Source organism: Sceloporus undulatus, chromosome 9, assembly GCF_019175285.1.
Source record: "Sceloporus undulatus isolate JIND9_A2432 ecotype Alabama chromosome 9, SceUnd_v1.1, whole genome shotgun sequence".
Taxonomy (NCBI): Eukaryota; Metazoa; Chordata; class Lepidosauria; order Squamata; family Phrynosomatidae; genus Sceloporus; species Sceloporus undulatus.
Genome location: NC_056530.1, coordinates 16,513,018 through 16,540,220, shown reverse-complemented (window position 1 = coordinate 16,540,220; position 27,203 = coordinate 16,513,018). Strand labels below are relative to the sequence as shown.

General features: G+C 42.2%; 1 protein-coding gene across 1 annotated transcript in view; it reads right to left on the bottom strand.

Annotated features, from left to right (window-relative positions):
- Positions 1-678: 678 nt before the first annotated feature.
- NPHS1 (NPHS1 adhesion molecule, nephrin) overlaps positions 679-27,203 on the bottom strand; it is a 44,166-nt gene continuing 17,641 nt past the window's right edge. The window contains exons 16-31 of the mRNA XM_042439813.1: positions 24,529-24,701; positions 22,502-22,642; positions 18,424-18,564; positions 16,774-16,895; positions 14,350-14,521; positions 12,727-12,883; positions 11,264-11,415; positions 11,037-11,148; positions 10,085-10,266; positions 8,943-8,999; positions 7,783-7,905; positions 6,235-6,259; positions 5,532-5,613; positions 3,779-3,881; positions 2,877-3,019; positions 679-874 (exon numbers count right to left, since the gene is read on the bottom strand). Of these exons, the coding sequence (XP_042295747.1) occupies positions 746-874; positions 2,877-3,019; positions 3,779-3,881; positions 5,532-5,613; positions 6,235-6,259; positions 7,783-7,905; positions 8,943-8,999; positions 10,085-10,266; positions 11,037-11,148; positions 11,264-11,415; positions 12,727-12,883; positions 14,350-14,521; positions 16,774-16,895; positions 18,424-18,564; positions 22,502-22,642; positions 24,529-24,701 (2,014 nt within the window). The 3' untranslated portion in view covers positions 679-745. The remainder of the gene's footprint in view (positions 875-2,876; positions 3,020-3,778; positions 3,882-5,531; positions 5,614-6,234; positions 6,260-7,782; positions 7,906-8,942; positions 9,000-10,084; positions 10,267-11,036; positions 11,149-11,263; positions 11,416-12,726; positions 12,884-14,349; positions 14,522-16,773; positions 16,896-18,423; positions 18,565-22,501; positions 22,643-24,528; positions 24,702-27,203) is intronic.

Here is a 27,203-nt window from a genome sequence, read left to right as displayed (position 1 = left end):
CATCTCCACATGACACTCTTAATATCTCACTTATTAAACAATTCTGTCCCACCCATCAATCTCTTTATTTATTTATTTATTTATTTATTGTCTCTAATCTACCATATTTCCTCCTACTTAAATATTTTAGGAGTCAGGGACTCTTCCCTATTCCCATCTCAATTTGCCAGACCCAGTCCTGGGACTCGTTTTAAATCACTGAGGGGAAAGGGAGGATTTTGGCAGCTACAGCTTCTTCTCTCATAAAATGCTATAGAAGTACTGTCTAAATTTATGCAGCCAAGGAGTGAGAAGCAGAGGAAACCCCTGTCGCTCCCTCATTCCCTCTTTCATTCTTTGGAGTCTGTCATCTTTTCCCATGCACCCCTCTGTGTTTAGTCAGACAGATAATCTCAGAGTTTGTGCTACATAGACCCTCCAAACCATGGAAAGGGGGAGCAGGGGGTTATGATGAACCAACCATATGTTATCAGAACAGAAATGAGCTAATTGTGGCTATTAAGAAGCATGCTTTTAAAAATGTTTCTGCTATACCAGGACCTATGAGGCAACCAACCACAGTCTGTCTTTGGTCTCTTTCCTTCTACCACATTGTCGCTTCCTCCTAATGAATCTTTGACTGTTCACTCCACTACTTTTATAAAAGGAAACAGAGACACAAGGGACTGAGGAGTGTGCAATCAGAGGTTACTTTATACAAGACAACCAAATCCTGATGGATCAGATACGCTGGCTGTAGCTTTGCTTAGACCAGTTCTCCTTTCTCCTCAAAAGGCACCTCTCCTTCCAGGAGCAGGTAATCTGCCACAGGATCGTACATCTGCACGGCTTCTGCATACCCAGCTGGCAATCTTCCGCTCTGTTGATACGGGCTCTGGACACATGGAACAAAAAGGCCAGTGAGGCTTTCTGCCATTTTCAAATTGTAAGAGCTGGTCTTCAGAGGACAGAGCTATCAAGGGCTCACAGCCACAATCACTACGTGGGACCTTTGCTATCAAGAGGCAAGGTACCTCTGATCCACAGCTTGTGGCAATTTTTTTAGACTGCAGCTCCCAGAATCCACCAGCCAGCATGGCCAAGGCGTCTTTTGGCTATTACAGATTTTAAAAGTCATTTTTTCCAGACTCTGCTCTGAACACTAGCTGGTCAGGCCAAACAACACAGAACTATTGACTCGGTGGCTCCTTCAGTGCAGAACTTTGGGGCAGAGGTTCAGTGCCCTATTTAGCAGAATGAGCAGCAGAGCCCCCGGAGACAGAAATAATACACATTATCATTTAAAGAGCAGGGAGGGCATAAGGCCATTAAATCTAGAGTCTAAAATTAACTCACTGCACTGCTGGATTGCCTTCATGACCTGCATCTGGTTGGCAAAAAGAGAGCTGGTTTAAAGAAACCATCCTCCTGGTTCTGGGAAACTTAAATAGTCTTGAAGATTGAAACATATGCCCCAAACATTTTGCTGCCTGAAGAAAAGGACCAGATGGCACTCCCCCTCCCTCTAAAACCTGTATGTAACTTGGCTACACTAGTCAATGTATCTTCAGTACCAAAACCAGAATAGGGCACATCCAGTTCTGTTCACAAATGAGAATGGCTGGGGCAACTATTGCTGTCCTCTAATATCTGCCACTTGAGGCAGTTTTCTTGTTTGGTTTCATTTCAGGGCTGACCCTCCTCTTCCATGAAAGTACTATAAAAGATCTTAAAGAGTAAAGATATGCAACTGAGCACTAAAGGCCATTGCATTCCCCGTCACCATGTATGGATGTAAAAGCTGGACAGTAAATGAAGTAGGCAGAAAGAAAATAAATGCATTTGAGATTGGTGCTTGAAAAGAGTGCTGTGGATGTGACTTGCCCATGCTCAGCCAGTGGGTTTCGTGGTCAAGCTGGGAATCAAACTCTGATTGTAGACCTTGTAGTCCAACACTGAAACCACTATGCCACACTGGTCCTACAACCAGCAATACAGGACTACAACTCTTATAATCCCATTGGTAATGTTGCCATGTTGGTTAGGAGACTGTGGAGGAGGTAGTCCAAAAAAAAAATCTCTTGCTGGAAGAATGGCAGGACATAAATTAAATTTTAAAAATCAGAATCCGAAAGTAACTTTTCCAAATCTGTCAATAAGATATCAAAGACCTGAGTCTTGGTGAGAGGATCATAGCCAAGGATCAAACACGTTTGGCATTCGGAAGGCCCCAGGTTTAATCCCTGGCATAACCCACTTTCACAATACACAGTTACGGTGCTATGATTCCACTTTAACTGTCATGGCAACATCCTGTGGAATCCTGGGATTTGCAGTTCAAGGAGGGATATTTAGAATTCTGTGCCAGAAAGCTCTAGTGCTTCACCAAACTACAAATCCCAGGACTCCACAGCACAGAACCACAACAGTTGTGGTGTGAACAATGCTATAATTGTGTAGTGTGAAAGAAAGCTACAGACAGAGAGCAAGTATGATCAGAAAGGCTCATGGTGGTAAAGAGCTGCTTTCATTCAAAATAGGTTATACTCAGTTAGATGGATAAATCATCATGCCTAATATATATGACAGCATCAATCAAATATCTGCATGTAGGCAGAGCTTGGTAAAGCTGCGGAATTTGAGGCCCCATACAGACAGGCCAAAATAATTCTGCTTCAGGTCACTTTGGAGGTATGCTGTTTAAATGATGCATGCGTTCTAAGAGTCCAGAAGCTGTGCCAAAGTCATGCTCTAGTCTTTAGTTATTTTGGCCTATCTGTATGGGGCCATAGTTTACTTTTAAAGAAGTCAATGAATCACACAAGGGGAAGGAGATAGACTGGAAAGGAGATGGAAATGACACACCACCCCCTGCAAACCTCTTCCCAGGTACTCACTGCATATTCGTGAATCCACTGTTCTTCCTTGGGGGGCCAGACTTCATACAGAGGTGCTAGTTTTTCATATTGCCCAGACAGCCTCACTTCTTCATATTCATGGGGCTCTGGGGAGCCAAGCCAAGGGGGTAGGATGTTGCAATCTGCGGCAAGAAAACAACTGTTCTTTACTGGGAATTGGGGCTAGAGCTTGGAAAAGATGATGGGTATAACATGTGCTTTCCATGCTGGGGATAGCTGTATATATTGACTTGCATAGGTGCTAATGGGGGAGAGTTCAGTTTCAGATTGTTTTAGTATTCACCAGCGTTTGCTAATTTCTTCTTATGAATTCACTTATGAAAATATTTGTAACGTGTCCCAAATCAACAAATTTCACTACCACCAATAAAATTATATTTAAAATAATTTTTAAAATAACATAAAAAATTAGCATAAACCAAATAAAGCTTGCAAGCCAATAGTTCAATAACCAAGCCATGGCCTCACTGAGGCCCAAGTGCTTGAATGAACTACCAAATTGGAACTTACTGCCAAAGTAAAAGCAATGTCAGTGTCTGTCAGGCCTGCAAAGGAAGAGAATACTACAGTGGGGGAAATGCAGTCAAGAAAGCCCCCTCAGATGCTTCCAAGTGGTGCAGTATATCCAATGGTGGGACACAGAGAAGCTCCCAGCCCTGATCATCTTAATGTTTGCATATCATGGGTGTGTATTTGGGGAGGCATTCCATCAGGATGGAAAGAAGCTGAATGCCTCCCCATATCCATATCCATGATGCACACACCTTAATATTCTAATGTGAAAGAAAACAAACTGAAATATTTTTACATCCCTCACTTCAGATTGTGGGAATATGGTTCAAAGACACAGAATTTGGTGGAGAGCAGAGAGGAACACGTACCTGTAATGCTGCCAACTCTCTCTCTGTCAGCTTGGTGACCCAACTGGGACCAAGTCTCTGTAGTGGCTGCAGATCCAGATGTTGACATCTTAGTAGAGCTGATCTGGAGACAGAGCCAACCAGTCATGTTAGGAGTAAAGATGACTTTATTGGGAACAAACATGATTTTCTGCACAGAACATATTGTTTCTACCCAGAAGGTCATGTTTTCTGCACAGAAAATGTTTACTTTGCAAAAAAAAAAAACAGACACTGGTTCTTCTGGTATATATGGCCTCAACCAGAATGTGCTGATATTCTCACAAAACCTGAGTTTTTACAAGCTAGTCAGTTTCTAGTAATCATGATGATGGCAGAAGCTTAAGAGATGCATACCTTTCTGTTGCTAAGAATCAAAAGGAGATCTATATAAGGATCGCAGAGTGCAGGAAACAAGTTGCAAGTTGGCAGAGTTAGGTTTTAACTACCAGTATATTTCCTTTCTTTTATGATCCTCTTCCTCTGTAGGTGTGATTTTTCCATACTACAGATAATGTATTTACTAACAAAAAATACCAGAGTTCTTGTCAAATGGACTGTATCTAGAGAGATTTCAAGCTTAACTCTTTTTCAAAGGATATAACCTTGACACTGAGTGGATGTTGAAAATGTACAAATCCAGTGCCCTTGTTTTAATGTCAAGTTTGCATCTCAATCAGGGGAGAGGGGCATTAAAGGAGCACTGAAAACAAAGGACAAAGCAGTAGCAGCTGGTGGCTTCCATATTGGCAAGGCGTTGAATTCACTATGGGTCCAGACTTTGAAAGAGTTATCCAAAGTACTGAACCTATTTGGGGATTAGAACCCAGCACCTTGGACAGATCTCTTTAAGACAAAACATCATTCAAACCCTCTGCCCACACCCCATGCAGCAGTCACCAGTCAGCATTGAGAAAGATTTCCCGCTCATCCAACCACCAGGATTTAATTTTTTCTTGGACAGGGTTGGCAGTCTTTGTACCCATTCTTGAGCTTTTCTAAATACAGTACAGATTATACAATACAGGCCTATTCTCTATGCTACAAAAATCACACCTACTGCTCTTTGTCTATCAAGTTCCTGTTAAACAGTGGGGTAATGGCAAATCATGAAGTTCAGACATTTATCTTGACAGTCCCCATAGACACATTCCCAAAGAGTCCAAAAACAGAGGCATCTAGATCAGGGCAAGAAAGTATGGGAGGCTAGGGGCACCTATCAGCCCCCCAGGAGACATTGGAGGGCCACAGACCCCTCACACTGGAGTGTCCCTTTGTGCAGCTCAAGGGCCATATTTTGCCCACCCCTGACCTAAGTTGATCCATGTCAACAAACTGCTTGAACAGTTTGCATTTCAGCTGGAGCAAGTCTTTTGTAAACCAAACAGGCCTTAAATGCCCATTCAGTCCTCTAAACCACCACAAAATTCTTTGAAATACACCAGGGATAGGGCAGAACAAGAGACTGATGCTGGGAGAATTCATCTTCTCCTCAGCCACTGTAAGAACTGTTGCTAAGCTCAAAGAAAACAGGGAGGTTTGAAGAAATGGCAGGCAGTGTCTTCCCTCTGCTAATCAAAAGGTATTTGCACTTTGAAGATGCAATCCCTGATTTAGTTACATACTAAAGGCACAAAAGCAGGCCTGCTGAATGGTTCTTTTCCTAGTAATCTGATAACCTTACTTACTGTCTTGCTACTATGAACAGTTTCCCATATCCTGAGAGATGTCTTACCTCAGAGCTATGCTCCTCTAGCCGTGCACCAGGTTTCAGCCAACTGCATACTGTATAGCTGTTCCCAAATCGCACCTTACCCCTGAAATAGGAACACCATTTTAGTTTAATATAATTTAAGCCTCTGTAAGGTATAAGTGGGAACCAGCAGGGTATAGTGGTTTGAGTGTTGGCCTAGGAGACTGGGAGGCCAGGGTTTGAATCCCCACTCTGCCATGGAAACCCACAGGGTGACCATGGGTCTTGACTTAAAATGACTTGTAGGTGCAACACAACAAGGCTATAAGCATGGTATAGTAGTTTGAGTGTTGAACTAAGAGCCTGGGAGATCTCAGTTCAAATCCCGGCTCAATCATGGAAACCCACTGGGTGATCTTGGGCAAGTCACATTCTTTCAGTCTTACCAAGAAAAGCCTAGAATAGGATCATCATATATCAGTATCAACTTGAAGACACATAACAACCATGCAAAATTAGTAACTAGTGGTCAAAGCCATGTTTGTATGTAAGGTAAAATTGCCAATGTTTTGCTGGCAGGGTTCATGATCAGGCAAGTAAGAAGACTGGAGGAAATCACTGGCAAAACTTTCCCCCCAACATACCAATATAGTGATGGCCCTTTGCAGGTCCAGGAGCTGTGCCAAAAGAAAAACTGGCAACCTTTTTCTCAGGTCTCCCTCCTTCTTGTCCATTTAATACTCACTTGCTTGCTCCACGGGTTTCATCTTCTGCAAGAAAAATGAGAAACAAGAAAAGGGTCACACCAAAACATACAGATTTCTTAACCAGCATTTGGAGAATTTCCAAAGCAGGGGCTCCTAGTGATCCCAGCCCACAGGTATTATACAACTCCTCCATCTTTTCTATCTTAATATGTGGGAGATTGAAAAGAAAAAAAGACAAAGGAAATTATGGGAGAGTATGGCAAGATAGAGCAGGATGGCTTTGTGAGAAAGGTCTCTTCTCGAAGCTCCCCAACTAGAGATGGACAAACCTGTCAGTAGTTTCCCCACATCTTGCCATCCTTCAGTTTGGTTCCTCTCAAAGTTTCAGAATTTTCCCAATTTTATATTTAGTTTGTCCTTAATTTGGACATTTCCCCCCCACAGAAATCAGTATGCAGCCTGTAGAATAATTTTTGTCATACATGCATTTCATTCACAAATTTCATCTAATGTACACATCTTTTGCAGCAAGCCAAAATATACTACATTCTCTAGTCTATACAGAACATTATTTTCACAGATGTATGTATTGTTGTCTCTGCTTTCCTGTAAAACACACACACACATTTTAAAAATTGAATAATCCCAGTATAAAATTCAGAGAATTTTGAAAGATTATTCATGTTTGGTTTGCATATTAGTTGTAAGGCAGGGAATTAGGGAGGCAAAGATGAACATCCTTGTGATCTCTTAGATAAGACAACTAAAATAAAACAAAAGGAAAGACTAGCACATAAACAGAGAGGTGGAAAGGAAAAACTCAAAGACGGGAAGTCAAACAGCAGACATGTCCAATAAGGCAAAGATAGTTTGAAACAGCACAATATATATAATAGGAACATGGAACGTGAGAAGTATGAGCCAGGGGAAGCTAACATTTGCATCCCACTCCCACACAAAGGGTTGGGATGGGATGCATAGTTTGCCCATGCCCACAGGGAGACAAGATTTAAAAGATGCCTGGGGATTGTAGTTTGTTGTGGCACCAGAGCTCTTTGACAAAGAAGGCTAAATGTCTCCCAAAAGCACAGTTTCTATAATTCCCTAGTACTGAGCCATGGCAGTTAAAGTGGTGTCAAACTGGATTGTTTCTGCTATGGAGATGCAGCCCTTAGAGTAAACCCACTGAAATGAATGGATATACAGTACAATCAGATCTCTCTATCTGCGGTCTTGACATCTGTGGATCTGAGCATCCGTGGATGGCAAGCTCCATTGTCCACAATGGCCATGCATGCACATGGCAGTGCTTGTGGGCATGCACATCTTGGGCTACTATTAGGGAGAATGGGACTTGAGGTCCTGTGGTTTTTGTATCCATGAGAGAAGGGATTCTGGAGCAGATCTGTGTGGGTACAGAGGTCTGACAGTACTTTAAGCATGACCCAGCATGGTGCAGGAACAGTATAAGCTGTCAGAATCCTTTTCTCAATGCCTTAGCCACTGGAAAAGTGGACACAGAGTGGACAGTGAGACCTAACCACCAGTGACCCAATTGAATATTGTGGGTCTGTTGAGGAACTTACCTTTGAGGTCTTGGGCCTGTCGCCTACGAAGTAGGCAGCCCAGGAAGAACAAGTTGGAAAATATCAGAAGCCCCCCAAGGGCTCCAAGAAGGATGATGATAGGAAATGGCAGCAAGGGGCTTTCTAGGAGAGAAGAAAAACATGGACAATCAAGGGCAAAGAAAACATTGCCTTTCCCAATTTTCCTTTTCTCTTTGTAAAACAGAATCCACAGCTTGGAAAGATTACTTTTTGGGGCCATGTTATTTGGGGGATGCTGGGAGTTGTAGTCCAGAAAAAAAATTTCAAGCTCAGAGCAGGGGTGAAGCAAAATGAGAGCATTACCCACCAATGAGAATTCTGCCCACTCCATGAATTCTTCCTTATGTTCTGAGATTTCCAGCATTGCAATAACATAAAATTTCGGTTGAGAGCTTAAATATACAGTTTTTACATCCACAGAAAAGGGTCAAACAAAGTTACTAAAGTAATATGAACAAGCAAATCCTAAGATCTGCAGGTGTGAATTATTTTTAATGTTTAATTATTTGTAATGTTTAATTTGAAATGTTTAATTCTTTGCAACCCACCCCATCCCCATAGCTACACCGTGGTCTCTGGAAAAAGGACAGATACTCCCCTCCCACTCATAGTTTCTACCCACCTTCTTATAACAAAATCTCTATACAGAAGAGATGGGAAAATGCAAGGGAGGAGGAGAAAAAGGAATGTGGCAACCCCTTTAAGACTAATTGGTTTTTATTTTAGCATGAGCTTTCATGCATTTAAATCCACTTCTTCAGATACAGCACTGAGTGGTATTAAGGCCTCAGATAAAAAAGCACATTTATACATGTGTGGGAGTGGAATAGAAAGTAACAGAATCCAGAAAAATGCAAAACATGCCCCTTCCCCTAAATATTCCAAGGGCTGAGTGAAGTGATACAGGACCTTTAGATCTTTACAATGATCAGTTAGTGTGAAACCAACAAATGTTTTATGCTTTGTTATATGCTCAGTAGCAAGGACTCAGTATATGTAGTGTGCCATGATGCCACTATCTAAATGGCTAAAATAAAAATTGGTTAAAGGTGCTGCCATGTTCCTTTTTTTTTTCTCCCCTTCCCTTCCCTTCCCCCCTTTTTTTATGCTACAATGAAGATGTTTTTATGCTTTTGTACCTGGTTCAGGTATGAGTGGAATCTCTGTCTCTTTGTCAATTGGTTCTTGCATTCTCTCTGGAAGAGAACACATTGAACAATGGCTGGATAGTACCCAATTTCTGATAGCAACAGATAGGAGACAAACTGCCCTATTTATACTGTTATAGGCTGGGACAGGACAATTAAGCAGATCCTGTATCTTCAGGAAACAAGAGTGGAAAGCGCAGAGATCTTCCACATTGAATTATATGAATAATGTGGATTTTTCTAATAAACTCTTTCTGAAACTCCTCCACCAGGAGCCCTGGTGGTGCAATGATTAAATGCCAGTACTGCAGCCACAACATTGTGAGTTCGGTCACAGAGGGCTCCAAGGTTGGCTCAGTCTTCCATCCTTTCATAGGTCAGTAAAATGAGTACCCAGCTTGTCGGGGACAATTGGCTTACACACTGTTAACTACTTAAGAGACTGCTTAATTCAGTATAAAGCGGTATAGAAATGTAAATGCAATCAGAAAGAACAGCAAGAATTCTGCACAATTTTCTTCTGATATTTGACATCCCAAAGTAGTGTGTGGGAATCATTCTAAAGAGAAAAAAAGATGTTTTATGGACAAGCCCTGTCCATCCACCCCCACATCTTTTGTGTAAAAACACAATTCCTTTTTTTTCTTTTCTCCCCCCCCCCCCTTTAAAATGTGATTTTTATCTGCCTAACAAAGCCTGTACAACACTGTGGAATCATCAAATGCTGTACAGGAGAATACTGCAGGGGAAGATCTGTTTCCTCCCACAGTAGGCAGAAACTGCATTATTTGTTCATCTTCACATGCAAGAGCAAAATAGTCAAGGTTTTTCATTTTATCCCCTGTAAAGCAGTCTGTAGTGTGTGTGTGTGTGTGTGTGTGTGTGTGTGTCCCCACACTAAGTATGCTCATGACAATCTTGTGAGGTAGGCTAACCAGAGAGAGCATCTTTCCTATAGTCACTAAGTGAGAGTCATAGCTGAGCAGAGATTTGAACCTGCATCTCTCTAGGCTACACTCACTGCTCTGTTCAGTCACTGTACTACACTGGGTTTTTTTGCTTCTGTGAGTATACTTATACCCTTGTGGCCCATGATGGAATCTGTCATCACTATACAGGAAGATAGTCCTGACCTGCAGTGGTGACACTGAGCCCTGCACCACCATCAGCAAAGTCACTTTCTCCAAGAGCATTGTGTGCATTCACAGAGACATTGTAGAGGGTGTCTGGCTGCAGGCCCATTAAAGTGAACACAGAGGACTGTGGTGGGAAGACATCCACATACAGAAAGCTGGGAACTCCTGACCAATGATACCTGGAAAGAAGTAAACAGAAAAGAGGTGCAAGTGAGGAGGGAAGGGAACCATGCTTTCGTTCCTCCCCTTTCGTTTGGGGGATAGAGGCATAACTCAGGTCCGAGACACACCAGCCAAAAATGGCATGCCAGAGCCGAAACTAGAGTTCCAGAGCGCGCAGCAACAACATGCTCCGAAACCCTAGTCTGTACTACATATTCTGCATCCTACCTAGTTACGAATGTGTAACCAGTGGTAAAGTTACCTGGCACGAGCCCCCACCTGCTTTTCAAGGCAGCAGCTGCACTGAGAGATGGGAGCTGTGTGAGCTGGTTATTGAGGTACAGCAGAAGTATGTTTTCATCCCCCACCCATCGGTAAGCAAGGCTGCAACAAGGAATTGCAACAGGGGACCTGCTTCTGATTGTTTCTGCCTTGCTTGCTGGCGGGAGGCAGATGAAAATATCATCCTCATGCACTCCAATTATCTGCTGAACTGACCTCCAACTCTCAGTGCAGATACTGCCTGGCAAAGTATGGTTGAAAGGGCATTTATGATCATGGCAGTAGTGAATAGAGTTATGAATCTGTAACTCTACATTATGAAACTATAATACAGTACAGAATGCTAGCCATGCTATTTACCACTGTACCAGTGGCTGTGAGTTTCAAAGTGAAGTTAAACACATAGCCATATGAATGAGCCCCCTTTAGATATAGAAGTCAGTCAAACCACACCACTCTTCCTATTTATGTTGCACACGCAGCTGCTCATAACTCAAACCCCTACCTGACACGAAAGCTTTGCTGAAGCCCTCCATCAAAGCCTGGGGTCCACTCCAAGGCCAGCGAGTTGTGAGAAACGCCAATGACCTTTAACTGTCTAGGTGGGTCAGGGCGGCCTGATGAGAAAAAGAGGGATCTAAGTGAACTAAAAAGAGGAAGGTGATCTGTTACTCTTCATTTTCTAGTGCTATCCATCAAACATTAACATTTCAGCAGAGCTGTGTCCCTTACTGGTACTAAGCAGCTGGATGTTGAGAGTATCTGTGCCAAGTTCATTGCTGGCTGTGCAGGTGAAGGTGGCATAGTCATGAACTGCACTCACGTTGGCAATGGTTAAGGTGCTGGTGTGCAAGGAGCCTGCATGATCTGTAACCACAGTATGCCTGGGAAAAGGTAAGAACGTCATAAGATTAAATATAAGAAGGTCATTTTCCGGGATCTTATTTATTTATCTCAAATAAATCTGTAAGCTGGAAGTCAAATAACTCATAACAAGGTGAAAACACAAGTATCGTAAAAATTAGTACTGTGCAGTCAAAGAAAAGAGAAAGAAAGAGGGCCCATGTAGTGTAGGAGTTTGCGTGTTCGACTATAACACTGGGAGACCAGTGTTCAAATCCCACTTGGGGAAGTTGTACTCTCCCAGTCTAAGAGGAAGGCAGTGATAAACCTCCTCTGAGGAAACCTTGCCAAGTAAACCATATGATATGATTGCCATATGTTGGAGTTAACTTAAAGGCACCCAATAACAACTGCAACAACAGCAAAAGTAAAAACATATGAAGTCCGTATTCATCATGTTGTCTTTAATTAAAGTCTAGGTTGGAAAGGGAGGTTGTTATTGTTCCACCGCTATTTTTCATGTCTGGGGGTTAGCTTCTCTTTCAGTCTATCCTTCTCTCTCTCTCTCTCTCTCTCTCTCTCTCTCCCTCCCTCCCTCCCTGCCTGACCTGCCTCCCATATTGCAAAGAAAGGGAAGAAAACCACATATACCACCATGAGCGCATAAGAGGAAAGGTAGGATATAAATGTAGAGCTTGAAAAGCTACTACAAATCCTATGATCTCGTTGCTAAGGGGATTTCAGGAAGTGTAGTACAAAAGGATAACTTCTCCAATCTTTGAATAAATTACTCTAATAACCAAACCTGAATAAATACAGACCCAACAAGCAGCAAGCAAAATAAAGACCGTATTGTATTATGGGTTAACAGCGTGAGCCACTGGAATTAAACAGTTCATTTAAAAAAAAAAATCCCAAGGTTACAGCTAAGTGTTCTGGTTATTTTTATTTCATACATGCCTCATACTATTTATGGGTTATGGCTGACATTTAGCTGGAACAAATTAGATGCATTAAATTGCCCCACCTCCATTCTACTTCTCAAACCAACACAGGAACATACATTTTTAAAAATGTGCCCAGTTCAAAGCTGAACTGGTTCCAGATGTGCATCCAACAATCCTACTGAACCTTTACCGACTTGGGTTAGAGTTAGACCATGACTGTGCTGGTCACAAAAAAAAGACCAAATTCAGAACAGAGTCAAATGTTTTAACCATTTCACTCCCAGGATTTGCTCTCATTAAGAGCAAATAAAGATGTATGTTTATCCTAGTGCTAGCTAGAAGATATGGGATCAGACTCTCATCTGTTACAGATCAATTAGGTATTTTTACTTGTGTTCTTCCCACCTGGGACTGTTGAGATCAAGGGAAACACCATTCTTGGCCCAGCCAAACTGGACCCTAGGAACACCCTGAGCACTGCACTGGAGCACAGCTTGGCTTCTTCCATCCCCTGTAGCTGCCACTTTTCTCTGTCCAGGGCCCTTGATGATCTCTGGTGGGTCTGGATAAAAAAACAATACCAAGGTAAAAATTAATTGATGATGATGATTATGATGATATTTATTTATATCCTGTACATCTCCCAGAATTGAGATTCAGGCAACCTACGATTTAAAGGAGCAATGCTGTTAAAAGAGCAATACAGCAAGTGAACATTAAAATAGAATTAAACTAGATACAATATTAAAACACTTCAAATCGCTAGTTAAAAGAATAAAATGCAATATAAAATATTAAAAAGCTATTGATAAACTGTGGGGCTTTGGAAGGTAGGAGCAGGGAAAATATCTGCTGCCTTCATAGAGGCCAAATTGGTAAGTGAACAGAGCAGATCTGGAATGTTGAATTTCAGCAGACTATCATCTTTCCTGCTACACCAAAAAAAACCTCCACAGCTTATCTGCTCAAACCAGTCTCCAAAAATCCAGCCAGTATAAGAAAGTGTTGGATTTACCATAATGCTATTAAAAGATACCCAGGCTTAGACTCTGGGAAATGTTCAAAGAGCTCCACAGTTGTGGGGCAGATGTTATGCTCCTTTGTTATCGAAACATGAGGGACAGGTCATATAAACCACTTCCTGCCATTATCTGCGGTGTGCTTGAGGAGTATGTGGAGCAAGGCCTCCTGTTGTTGATCCGAAGGCTCTGGAGCTCCCAGGTGCAGGAAACTTGTTTAGTTGTTGTATCTCACATTTAAGAAAGATGGCAAAAACTGTTTGTGGAGACATGTCTGACCCCAGAATATGGTGCTGCTATTTTTAATAAATTGGCTGTATATTTTGGATTGACTTCACTCTTATTGTTACGTGTTTTAGATTACATGTGAACTATCTTGAGCACACCACTTGGGGCTGACAAAATAAATAAATAGATGGAGTTCCATCACAAAGCATTGAGAAACTATAGTGTGTCCAAAGGAGGGCGACTAAAATGGTGAAGGGTCTGGAAACCATGCCCTATGAGGAAAGACTCAGGGAGCTGGGGATGTTTAGTCTGGAAAAGAGAAGGTGAAGAGGTGATATGATAGCCCTGTTTAAATATTTGAAGGGATGTCATATTGAGGAGGGAACAAGCTTGTTTTCTGCTGCTCCAGAGAACAGGACCTGGAACAATAGGTGCAAGCTACAGGAAAAGAGATTCCACTTCAACTTTATGAGAAACCTCCTGACAGTCAGGGCTGTTTGAGAGTGGAACATTCTTCCTCTTGTGTAGTGGAGTCTCCTTCCTTGGAGGTCTTTAAGCAGAGGCTGGATGGCCATCTGTTTGGGATGCTTTGATTGTGATTTCCTGCATAGCAGGGGGTTGGACTGGATGGCCCTTGCGGTCTCTTCCAGCTCTATGATTCTTATGATTCTATGAGACATCTTGCAGATGCATGGGTGACTATGACAGGCACAAGAGGGAGCCTCTATGGTATGGGGGGGATGAATGCATAAATTAGTAAGAGAGCTAGTATGACACTTACATCGCACAATCAAACGGGCGCTGCTCCTTGCTGCTGGGGAGATGCCATTGTCTACCTGACACTCATAGAGTCCAGCATGGATTCGTTGTGCCTCTTGGACCCTCAGTTGTCCTGTCAGCCCTTCTGAAAGCAGTACAATGCCCAGCTCTTCCAAGCTACTCTCCAAATCACCCTGCAGGAGATAGAGAGATAAGAGTGCTTATGTATTGGTACAGGATGAAGCTTCATGCAGTCTGAAACTGGAGCCTCTCAGAAGAGAGGGAGCTGCATACACAAGTTTTCCTTCTAGTAACTAGTGTATATCAAAACCAAACATTCCATGTTGTTGACAAGGAAGGGATGGACACATGAAACAGTTTGCTTCTAGTTTGTTTCACTCCCAAATGCATGCACCCAAAATCCATTTCATCCCATTTCTATGTTACTCTGAGCTTATTGGAAAATTTGCACAAAAAATCACATACTTTGACCATATTTTCTCTCAAATTCTACATTTCTGAAAGACTTTCCCCTCAAAACAGACCATTTTAAATTATCTTTTTTGTTATGAGTCAGGAACCCTATGAGAATATTTGAGAAACACTGTAGCTGAAAGATAATGTAAGTTTTAATTCCTATACTGACTTAAGTCATTGTGTAACAGAATCTGCCAAAAGCCAGCTCCTCGAGGCATTCCTTATGGAAAGGCAGGAGAGAATGGCAGAAAGAACTCTGCACCCTCCTATGAAAGAAGTCCAATCTTTAAAATTGCTCACAGGGACCTGCTGAGTGGGAAATTGTGTTGTCAGATCAAAACCCAGAGAGGGTTCCTGTACCTGTAATGGTTGTGTAGAACAGGGCATTTCAGCAGCTGTTGCTTCACATAACCAGGTAACAAGCAGTATGTGCTCAAAATCCCCCTTCTACACAACCATCAAAGATACAAGGGCCCTCTCCAGTTTTTCCTCTGGCGGCTCCAAAAAGTGTTTTATATTGCCATCTAGTAAGGTAGCCAGGACAGGATTATTCCAAGTCCTGAGATTTCAAGGACAAAACATGAGACCTTGGGGTGACAATTTGCGATGTTATGGAAGTCACAAGCTGGTTGTGTCATTAAGTAAGATAATTAAGCACAAAATATGTTATCATTTTTTAAAAAGTTACTCTATTTTTTCAAGGTAGTGCGCTAGAGAAAGGATCCAAGCCCTGAAATCTAGGAACCCTACCCTCAAGCCACCAAAAACCCAGCACAGAGTTGTTAACAGTCAGGCACAGCATTTTTCATATCCCTCGCTTCCTCTAGCTTTGGCACAATCTAAGCACAGGCCTTTACAGGATCAGTTTCTTCATGAGCCAAGAGTACTAAAGTCCTATCGCTTTGCTTGGTTGTAACATCTGCTTATTTTCAACACAAGTGTAGGGAAGGCCTGGCCTGCAGGCCGACTATGATGCCCAGCCCAGGGACATCCAATGCCTTGCCAGGGCACCCCCATTCACCCCCTCTTTGATTGTCCTACAGTAAGCCCAGTTGATTTATAATGCCTCCCATACTTGGGCAGCTATTGCCAGCTCAACTATTCTCCTATGTGCTGCTTTTTGTCACTGATAAGCTCTCTCTGTATTGCAAAGCTCTTTGGCTTGCTATTTAGCATTCAGAAGCTTTTGCTCATTTTAGGAAGTACTTTCTCTTTGGCAGCTCCAGTCAACTGTCCTCAGGCATTTTTGGAAAACTCCTACAAGCATCCCATGGATGTCCCTGCTGAGGCATTCTGGGTAAACTTGTGCTTGCCTTTGTTTAAATGTGATCTGCATCTGTAGAAGTATGGATGCTTGGGTGCGCTTAGGATTTTGATGTGTGTGCATGGGACATTGGCTGAAATCACCAGTAATACATTGTTTCCTCAAGGTTACCCATAGGGGAATGTGGCTATTGAGCTGAAAAATCTTCCGCACCCCTAGTTTACAAGTACAAATTGAGCAAACAGCTGGTCAAACTGCTACTGCTAATCTCTAAAGACCATAAATATTAGACACTCAAAGCCCTACAAGACTCCTTCATGCCAGATACAAGCAAAAAGCCTTGTGTTCAGTTGCTTTCCATGGCTGTATTCAAAACCGTTTTTTTCCTCCAGCTCAACCAAGCAAAGAGAGTGTACTAGCTAGAAGCAACCAGTCATAAAAAGCTATTAAAACAAGCATTTTCAAGCTAGCAATGGACATTAAAAAACATTTTTAGCTATTATGCTATACAATAAGAGCTTGAAGAAAAGGTCGTCTCACTTTGTATGGCCATCTTATATCAATTTAATTAGGAAAGGCAAGAAAAAGTATAAGAAACTGATTATAGATACAATGAATGTCCTTTTCTTACTCCCTCCATGGAGCTGCGCCTGTACAGTCCTCCCATACTGTTATTCTCAACATCTCTTCCAAACAAATGCTTACCAGCCACCTCCACTGAAACATGTTCAAGGGTGCAGGGTTGGCATCGGCCTGGCACACAATCTCTGCTGTGCCCCCCAGGTCTACATAGGTTGGGTCTCCAATGCTGCGAATTGATGGTGCATCTATGCAAGAAAAAGAAGTCATCAGGTACTGCCGAGAACTGCTTTTACCCTCTCCCCCCATAAGTTCAGAGAACAAGATGTCTGTGTAGCAAACAGTTAACTTCATTCCAGAAAATACCAAGGTAACAGGAAGACAGGAAGTGCTAATATCCCCAAATATCAGCACAACTTTAACAATATTCCACCTATGAATTTTGCAGGTTTCTCCTTAATTTGTTTTTTAATCACAATATATTAGCCCTCTAGTTTCACATCAGCCTCTTTCACCTAGCTCCCAATACTGTACCAGGCTCCCCACCATTATCTGCTTCACATCAGTAATCCTGGGAAAGATCCTCCGACACACACACACCTGCAAATTCCAGCTTCAAACACAAAGCATCCTTTTGAATCACCATTTTGCTGATAAAATTGTTTGGATTCACTCTGACATACCGTATATACTTGTCTATAAGATGAGAAATTTATGCTCAAAAGCTGACCCCTAAATCCCAGGCCAACTTATTTAGAGGTCAGTATGGTAATGTGATAGCAGCTCTTTCAGATTTCCCCAAACAGTCAGGAGAGCAGTTTCTTTCTCTTTTGAGCCAAGCAGAAAGTCCTGGGTGATTAAGTGCTTTTAAACAGAGTCCCTCTCCAGGGACTATTTGGAGAGTGAATGCTGAAATAAACTGTTCTTTCCTATTCTAGGTCTCTCTAGTTGCTCTACAGTGCCCATCCTCCTTAGTTATTGGCCACCTTATCTAAAGCCAACAGGCATTATAGTCCAAAACATTTGGAGGGTAACACACTGGGAATGCTGGAATGAGGAAGGAAAGTCCTTCCTCAATTGTCAAGCTACAATTTCCATCAGCTCTGGCCATCAGCTATGTTGCCTGGGATAAATGGGATGGAGTTTATCACGTGGCTTGAAAACACAATTTACCCTTGCCGCATTGAAGTCTCTTTCGGGATAAAGTCAGGTATTATCATAAGCAAAATGCCACCAATGCCTCTGCCCAGCTGAATCCCAGCTAACTTCCAGCTAGAAACCATGCTCAGCTGGCCAATTTGCAAAGCCAGAAGTTTTCTGGTTTTGAAAAGAGCCTGGCTGAGCACTACTTCTAGCCAGAAGCTAGCCAGGTTTCTGCTGGGTGGTGGCATCGACTGCGCTTTGCATATGATAATACTGTACTCGACTTTATCCCGAAAGAGATTTCAACACGGCAGCGATAAGTCGTATTTTTTAAGCCATGCAATAAACTCCATAGTCAAAAACATCTGGAGAGACCCAGGTGATGTGTAGGGGAGTGTTTGAGCAGAACCTATTCACTTCTTTGGGATCTATATCAAGAGTGGACATTGTGAAATACACCCCCCCCCTCAGATCTTGTTAGATTAAAGCTTCAATAAGTCTCAGCTAGTTTAGTCGATGGTGAGGCACAGTGGGAGTTGCAATCCAAAATAACTGAAGGGCCACACTCTGTTCCTCCTGTATCATATGAAAACCTGCATAGAACTTGTGATTCCTTCTCCATTTGCTACTCACACTGCACATCCAAAGTGACTGTTGTCTCATTGTGCCCTTCTGCATTCTCACAGTAGATTTTGTATTTTCCAGCATCAGCTCGGGTCACGTTCCAAATCTCCAGGGAGCCACCATCCCTCAGGTGGTACCGTGGGGAACCCTCTGTAGCAGACATGAAGCCAATCAATCTCTTTTTTAAACAAAATTGAAGTATGATTACAAAAAAGAAAAGGAAGGAAGGAAGGAGCAGAAAGAAGAAGAAGAAGAAAGGGAATAAAAAAGTACATAGGATATAAAAGTGGACTAGCCATATAAAGTACGTACACATTTTTCCAAAATACATTTTCTCACATTTGATGTCTATAAAATATACACTCATGTATAGTTAAAGCAACAAGATCTTCTGAATACTGAATACTAGTTGTTGAATATTTATCTTCCCAGCCTTGGAGTGTAAGTCTTGTAGCAACAGTAAAAGCTTACAGGATTCAACCATGTCGACCAGAGCCAGTCAGTCTTAACACGAAGCATGACAAAAACAAACAGATACAAGGAATAAACGAGACATATTAGCCAGGGGAGAAGGTAAGATTGTGGCCCAGTCAGCCAACACTGATCCGAGACATTTCTGCACCAGAGGTGGCCTGCCCCAGATTCACCCCAATATGTGAAGAAGCCCTGTGGGAACCCTTGCCAGGCATGCCCCTGATTTCAGGAGTTCAACTAACAGTAGGAATCCTTACTTTACAGTTTGCAAGCCAACATCTCTTGCTTACATTGTACATAGTACAAAGATTCTTTCTGATTCCTGAAGCAGCAGAAAAGAGCAGAAAGCAAGGCTCAAGTGTAGAAATATCAAACTACTTTAGATATACTTTGGCTCCAGTCCAAGCCCTCTAACTAGAATGATAGTACGAAAAAGTGGCTCCTGTACTTTTAATAGCTATGTCAGACCTGCTATACCTACTAAAATTTTGCTCTGTGTGCAACTTGTTAACTGCCCTCTAGTCAACTTCTACTCATGTGGATGAGACATCTCCAAGACTCCATCCTCAAGCTCTCTGCTCAGGTGATGCTGGCCCAGGTCCATGTTCTCCCTGATTGAGACTAACCATCTGGCAACCTCTCTTTCTACTGCCTTCCACCTTTCCTAGCATCATTGCCTTTTCTAATGATTCATTTTTCCTCATGATGTGACAAAAGTACAACAGCCTCAATTTAGTCATCCTGGCTTCCAGGGAGAGTTTGGGTTTAATCTGTTCTAGAACCCATTTGCTTGTCTTCTTGGCCATCCATGGTATCCTCGGCATTTTTCTTCAGCACCACATCTCAAATGAGGTGATTTTCTTTCTATCAGCTTTCTCCACTGTCCATCTCTTGCATCCATACAATGGAATACAGTGGCTTAGACTATCCTCACTTTAGTGTTCAGTGTTATGTCTTTACACCTTGTGATCCTGTCCATTTCTTTCATAGCAACCTTTCCCAATCCTAGTCTACTTCTGATTTCTTGACTTCACTCTCTATTCTGAACAATATTTGAACCAAAGTATGGGAATTCTTTAACTATTTCAATTTTCTCATTGTCTAGCGTGGATTCTTGTAGATCTTCCATGCTCATTATTTTTGCTTTTTAATGTTCAACATTAACCCAACCTTGGCAGTTTCCTCCTTGACTTTCTTCAGTAATTGTTCCAGGTCTTCATTTCTGCTAGCAGTATTGTGTCATCTGCATATCTTAGGTTGTTAATGTTCCTACTTCCAATTGTCATTCCTCCTGCCTCTGAGTCTAAGGAGATTTTCACACAGGCAAAAGTGACGGGAGCATAGCAGGATGCTTCTGTCACCATTGTGCAATTGTGCAAAAATTATAAGAAGAAGTTGTGTAATGTTGTGATAATCATATCATTATCCCATGAATAAAGAGGAATTCTAGTATTACTTTTTATTCATGGGAAAGTCCTGTTTGGTTGATAACCAAACAGTCCTGTTTTGGTGTGTTGCAAGTATCTTCCTGGACTCCGTCATAGAAATTCTCAAAGTCTTTTTCCTCTGCCTCTATAGTTGATATGTATACTTGTATTGTGGTGATGGTTATTGGCTCTCCCCGAAACGTTATTGACATGATTCAGTCTGACTTTATGTTATATCCTTTAACTGATTTTGCTGTGCCCTTCCTCACTGCTATTGCTAATCCATTTTTTCTCTTTTTTCATTTCCTGAGTAGAACACTATGTAGTTATCTGACTCAAAATATCCAATTTCTGTCCATTTTGGCACACTCACTCCTGTTTATTCCCTCCGTTTCCTTTTTTTACAACGTCTAGTCTCTCTTGATCATGCTTCTCAAATTCCATTTACCTATAACATTTGTGGCTCTGATCTGGACCTTCACTGCATTTTTTTTATTGTCTGTGTGGCTTCCCATTTTGTTTGGTTCTGTTGTGCCCTTGTCCACATCTCTATTTCTGTTTGCCCTCTGTTCTACCCTTTTAGCTTTCTGTGTCCTTTTTCTGTCTCTTGCTCTGTCTTAGATTATCTCATCCTGGAGTTTTCTTGGTGAGAGGTTATTGCAAGGAGGTTCACTTTTGTCCCTCTCTGTGCAGCACTAACATGCATTAGCAATGTGTCACTTCTGTAGTCTCTGGAAAATGCTCCAGCAGTGTCACCCACCATTACTGCTGCCCAGCATTTGTTTAGATTTGCTCCAAATCCCTTCTTACTTTTTTTCCTTCCAATCCTACCCTCTCCATGTAGACCGTCTTAAGGTCACTTATGTCTCCTTCATTCCTGTCCTCCTTCCTACCTCTTGTCCCAGGTTTCACTCCATTCATTGTTCCTGCTCCTCCATCAGCAACTGTCAAAAATGCTGCAGCTCTAAAGTTCTCTAGACTAGAGCTGGTTCTCAAGATATTAGCTACCAGGAGAGTTTCCAGGAGCAATGGCAGTTAGTGGACACAAATATGGAACAGAAGGGAGGACCTGCCAGTCCCTCAACTCAGACAGTTTAAGAAGTAGTGATCTAAAGGTTCCCTGTTTGTTACATTACTTTGTCCTTGCTGAAGATGGATCCAGATCTAAGGACGTTATCAGACAAGGGAAATTGGAAGTATAATCCAATGGCAATCCGAATGTAATCATGGGGTTTCACGTTATTGCGTAATAGACTACCACACGCAATTTCGAGCAATGGGGAGTCAGTCCAAACACAATCATGGGGTTTCGTGTTATTGCGTGAGAGGTGATCACACGCAATTTCAGGCAATGTCAAGCTATTTTTGAGCCATGGGAAGTCAGTCTGAACGCAATTCGAATTCACGTAAATTCGCTGAACTAGCGAATTCATGTGAATGTGTTCTGGCCCCACTTTCTTTTCATTTGAAATCAAGAGAAATTCCTCCTGTGTGATAAACTCCTAAGAGAGATCTCTGGATAATATGGAGTAGATCAGCAAGGCCTGCTGATCCTTGAATTTTTAAGAAGTTGGGTAGAAAGGCATGGATGTCTCTGTGAACTCATTTGATTATTATTATTTTTGTCTTCTGAAACCAAGCCAAAGTGGTGTCACTGAATGGAATGTATATTCTTCCCATTTGCCTCTTCCTCTCTTCCTTAGTCAACTTCCACACACTGAATGCTAGAGGCCAAATGAGACCAGATGCTGAATGTGTCTTGTGCAATTTGCTAAATATGCAGTCTAAATAGCAGCCATGGGGAAGATTTTGATAAGAAACCAAGTATAGAGGTGGGAAATTTAACTCCCCCCCCCCCCAATATAATGCATTTCTAAAGAAAATAACTCCTTGAGGTTGCTGTTTGCCAATGGAAGATATCCTCTTGACGCTGCCAGACTGCAAATCTCATCTTTCACCCATAGCTATGCTGGTTAAGTCAGATAAGAACTGTTGTCCATCTGCATCTGGAGGGGTGTGGGACTGCCCTTGAATTCACTATAAAGATCCAAGAATAACCATTCTGATACAATTATTATTATTGCTGCTGTTTTCTCCATCCCTGTAATAAACCTTAACAACAGCTACATTCTAGGTCCAGCCCAACCCTTGAAAGCATTAGTAATGCTGCATCTTGTAGGACTCACCTGTCAAGAGCACCTCTCCCAGGAAGCTCCAGCGATAAGTGATCTCAGGAGGGCTGGCAGAGACCAGCAGGGGCAACTGGACAGATCCCTGTTCCACAGCTTGCACTATGTGGGGCTGCTCACTGGAGAACTCCGGTGGAACTGCATACAAAAAAAGTAAATTATCTTCCACTGATCCCCCTTCTGTTCCTTGGAGTCCATCAGTACCTTGCTATGGGAACATGGCAGGTTGGTGCTGGGGGATTTCAAAGAGTAGAGGAACCATCAGACCAGAATTTCAAGCAATATATTGGAATAATAAAATCCTAGAGTTGGAAGAGACTACCAGGGCCATCCAGTCCAACCTCCTGCCATGCAGGAATACATAAAGCAGCCTTGACAGATGACCATCCAGCCTCCATTTAAAAACCTCCAAAGAAGGAGACTCAACCATTCTCCAAGGCAGCGTGATGGAACAGCTCTCACTGTCAGGAATTTCTTTCTGATGTTGATGTTGAAACTCTTTTCCTGTCGTTTTAATCCACTGCTATTATCTGGAGCTGCAGAAAGCAAGCTCCAGCAGAAAACAAGCAGAAAACAAGCTCCATCCTCAGTAATTGTTGTAATGGAGCCAAGGTTCACAGGATGATGCAACCAAGAATCTTTCCTTTGCAGATAATTATGTCATCTGCACTCCCCTTAGAGTTCCCTTTTTCTCTCTGAGTTTAAATAGAACACTCTTAGTAGATGAAAGGATAGATTTTTCCCAGCCGCACAACATTGTTCTGAGCTGACTCTGTTGTAAATACAAAGTATTTCCTTGTGACTTGTTTCTGAATGAGTAATTATGCCCTAGTAGCTTTTTAAAAGACTCAATCCTGGGGGAGATAATAGAACTGGTTTGTTAATATTGATCATGCTATCTTTCCACAGCTAGAAAAGCACAGAGAGTGTGACACTTGGGCAAAGACCTTTTGATGTAACTGTCCTAGGTTTCCCTTGCAAGCCCATTGATAGGTATCAATGCTTGATAGGTATCAATTCAACTGCTTAAATTGTTGGATTGTTCTAAAATACTAGGTGCTGGGAGACAATATAAGACAAGACTGAGTCATTTATTCCTTTCTTGTGGATTTCCAGAACTATCTGGTTAGCCACTGGCTGGTTTAGGGAACTAAACAATCTTTAACATACTAATTTGGGCACACTACAGTAACTAAGCAAGGTCAAGCCTGGTCAATACTTGAACCAGAGAGGACCAGGGAATAATGGGGACCTCCAAGAAAAGCTAGGAAAGGGTCCTGTCTGAAATCTTGGAAAGTCACTTTCAATCAAAGCTAAGAATACTGACCTAGATGGACCAAAAGTTCGGACCTGGTATATGTGTCAGAACCATGCATGCATGGATTCTGTCAGAGTTCTGAATATGTGGTTAATAGCTGGAGGAGGGTTGCTTTTTCAGTTAATAAAATATGCTATATGCTTGCTTGCTTGGGGGCTGATGGGTAGGTTAATAGGTGCTGTGGCTTATGGGTAATCAGATAGCTAGTTGGCATAGGGGTGATGGGATGTGTACAGATGGCTAGGATAGTTTTGGGAATGATAGTTCTGGAATGTGTGAGATGTGGGCTGCATCAGTGTCTGGTAGTAACAGAAGGAGATGGAGAATGGAAATGCCTGAGTCTGAATGAGACAGAGTTGGTGAGAAGGTTTGGTATTGGGGCTGGCTGGTAGGGGGGATTAAGCTGTGAGAATTGGAGGTGGGTGCTAGTTTTGGCACCGAATGGGGTTGGGGTGGAGTTTGGATTTTGCAGGTTTTAATATACTGTTTGGTTTTTTGGGGGGGTAGGGGGAAGTTTCAGTTTAAATGCTGACTGGTGAATTCCTGACTATGTGTATTCAATAAAGTTCTTTGCTGTTTCAAAATCCTGGACTCTTTTGATGCACATTGGTTCTGAGTTTACTCAAGTCTGACAATACGGCAGTTTCCTGTGTTTCTTTGTGCCCTCAGTGGTGTGATCTGATCTTAAAGGAATCCTCTTACTTACACAGGACAGTGAACTGATAGAAGGAATTCACACCCTCAGAGAGGACCGAGCTGTATGCATGGCATTCCACTCTCTTCCCATGATCTGCAGATGATACCCTCAGAGCTACTCTCCCAGAAGCAGAGAAACCTCCATACTCTGCTTTCTTCTGTCCTAAATTAGTTGCATCCAACCTGAAAGAGAAAAAAAACAAGAGCAAGAACAATGAAGTTTGACATTTGTGCAGAGTGATGATAGAAGAGGTTTGTGTATTTTGCCTGAGGAATCCTTATGCTCTGAACAAGAGTGGTATAGTGGTTCAAGGCTAAGGGGAAGGCAATTTATGTCCCTCCAGAAGTTGCTGCACTGAAACTCTCATTAGCCCCAGTTATCTCATCTAATAGTGAGGGATTAAGGGAGCTTTAGTACAACAACCTCTTCATGCCACAGATCTCTCACACCTTGGTGAGAGTGCTGGACAAAGATTTAGGAGATCAGAGATCATGGCATTGCTTGGGCCTCTCTCTCTCTCTCTCTCTCTCTCTCTCACACACACACACACACACACACACACACACACACACATGTGACCTCTCTATCCACATGTATGTATGCACCATACATCCTAACTTACAGAGGTGTTAGAAAGACAAAATGGCAGGAAGAACAATATATGGTTATTTGCACTCCCTGGAGAATAAACAGGCTGTCCATATGATAAATAAAAACATTCCCAGAACTTGCTAAGATAAGCCAATATTACTTCAATGGCCCGGGTATAGCTAGCACATTCATGGCAAAGGTGGCAGGGAAATTAAAAGACCTGCTGGATGACAGCTTCATCACTTAATCTCTTAAACTATGCTACCTCCACAGAAAAAATATCATGTACTGTCAGAAGCTGCATATGCTTTTTTCCTGCCATAATGTAATAATGAAATACATAGTTGTGATCGTACGTTTAAAATGTTTTAACACTGTGCTCTAGAACTATGAATATATTCTAGGTGCTGGAATAAGACAAGAAATTGAGACAGTAACAACAACAAAAAGAGTGGTGTGGGAATAAGCAGAAATGTGTTTATTGTATTTCACCAATTAGAATGAAGCCTGCCCCATGTTTGAATTATATGCCACTTACTTATATGGTTGTAATGTTTGCTGGTCAGGTCTAACAATGAAAGTCACCAGACAGGACCTGTAGTTTCTTAATAATGGATTTCTACTAATATGCCTGAATTTCAGAACTAGGGAACCCAGCCAGACATGACATATACTTCCACAGAAAACATATCATGAATACAGAATTTATTAATAAGACATATTCAGGGAGAGGGGGTAAAATATTTGAAGAGTGACCTTTTTGGAATATACCACACTGAATCCCAATGGTCATGCTAGCTAAGGGATTCTGAGAGTCCTAGGGGCTATACATACAGGGTGAGGGCTGAGCATCCGCATACTCCAAGCCCTTATGCCAGTGCCTGGGCACCATTTTGGCGCACACCTTTCTAGACGGTGATTATCTAGATGGTGATGCACCTCCACCGCAGTTCCCAAATGGTGCAGCGTGGAAGGGGCATTATAACACTATGCTGCAGTGCTTATGATGCCCCTTCCAGGGAGCTGCTTGGGGCGGCTTCTTTTGCTCCCTCCAGGGAAGCGGATCATGTGGTTGCTGAGTCACCGATTTGAGGCAAAAAGGGGTGACTGTGTGCCACCCATCTGTATAGCCCCATCACCCAAAAAGTCACTTTTCTTGCTCTGTTCTTGGGATGTAGCCATAACTATTAACCATGATAAGGGAATAAAATTGCCACATATTTCTGAATAGCGACTATTGGAGAAAAGAACTGAGGAATATTTGTTGCCTTCCTGGCCCCTGTATGTAAGTTATTCCACAGGGACTGTTCAGTTGCTGTCAAGACCGAGATGATGCTTGGACTAGTTGGCACTCTGGACTGATCCAACTGTACAGTTCTTATGCTGTTATGAAAGCCTGTGCCTGGGGAGATCAGAGGCCTGTGGGGTCAGAAGTGAGGGACATTGATGGTGATATACAAAGACAACTGAGACTGGTAAGCTTTGGGAATGCTTTCATATTTGGTTATTTGTAGCAAACAGATTTTTTTATGACATTGAAGAGAGATACATTGTGGGGAGAGCCAGGATGTTGTAACGATTCGTGGGCAAAAGTGGGGTGGACAACACGCAGCTGACAAACTACACAGAGCTCAAGCCCCACACCCCCAAAATAGGCTACTGAAATTCAGCAGCAATGATGCATGCTTTTAAATGGTTTTCCTATTTTTCTTTCCAAAATCAACAGTACCCCAGGAAAACCCAATAAAAACCAGTATCTCCTACTTGCTTCATTAGCTTTTTAGTGTTTGCAGCTGAACCTTGGTGAGGTCATGGAGATGAAGGTGGCCCACAATGGCTCTCATTGAAGAAGGATTGGCCCAAAGACTGACTTCTGAACTGAAGTATTGAACTGTAAGTTGGGAAACCCAGGTTCATGTTGCTATTGAACCATGAAACTCTAAGGTGATCTTTGAGCCAATTACTTCCACCCATCCTGGCCTATCTTACAAGGTTGCTGTGAGGATAAAGTGCCGGGAGAAAAGGCATGCAGACTCTCAAATTCACTGGAGGAGAGGCAGGATATTTATTTGTTTGTTTTGTATCCCTCGCTT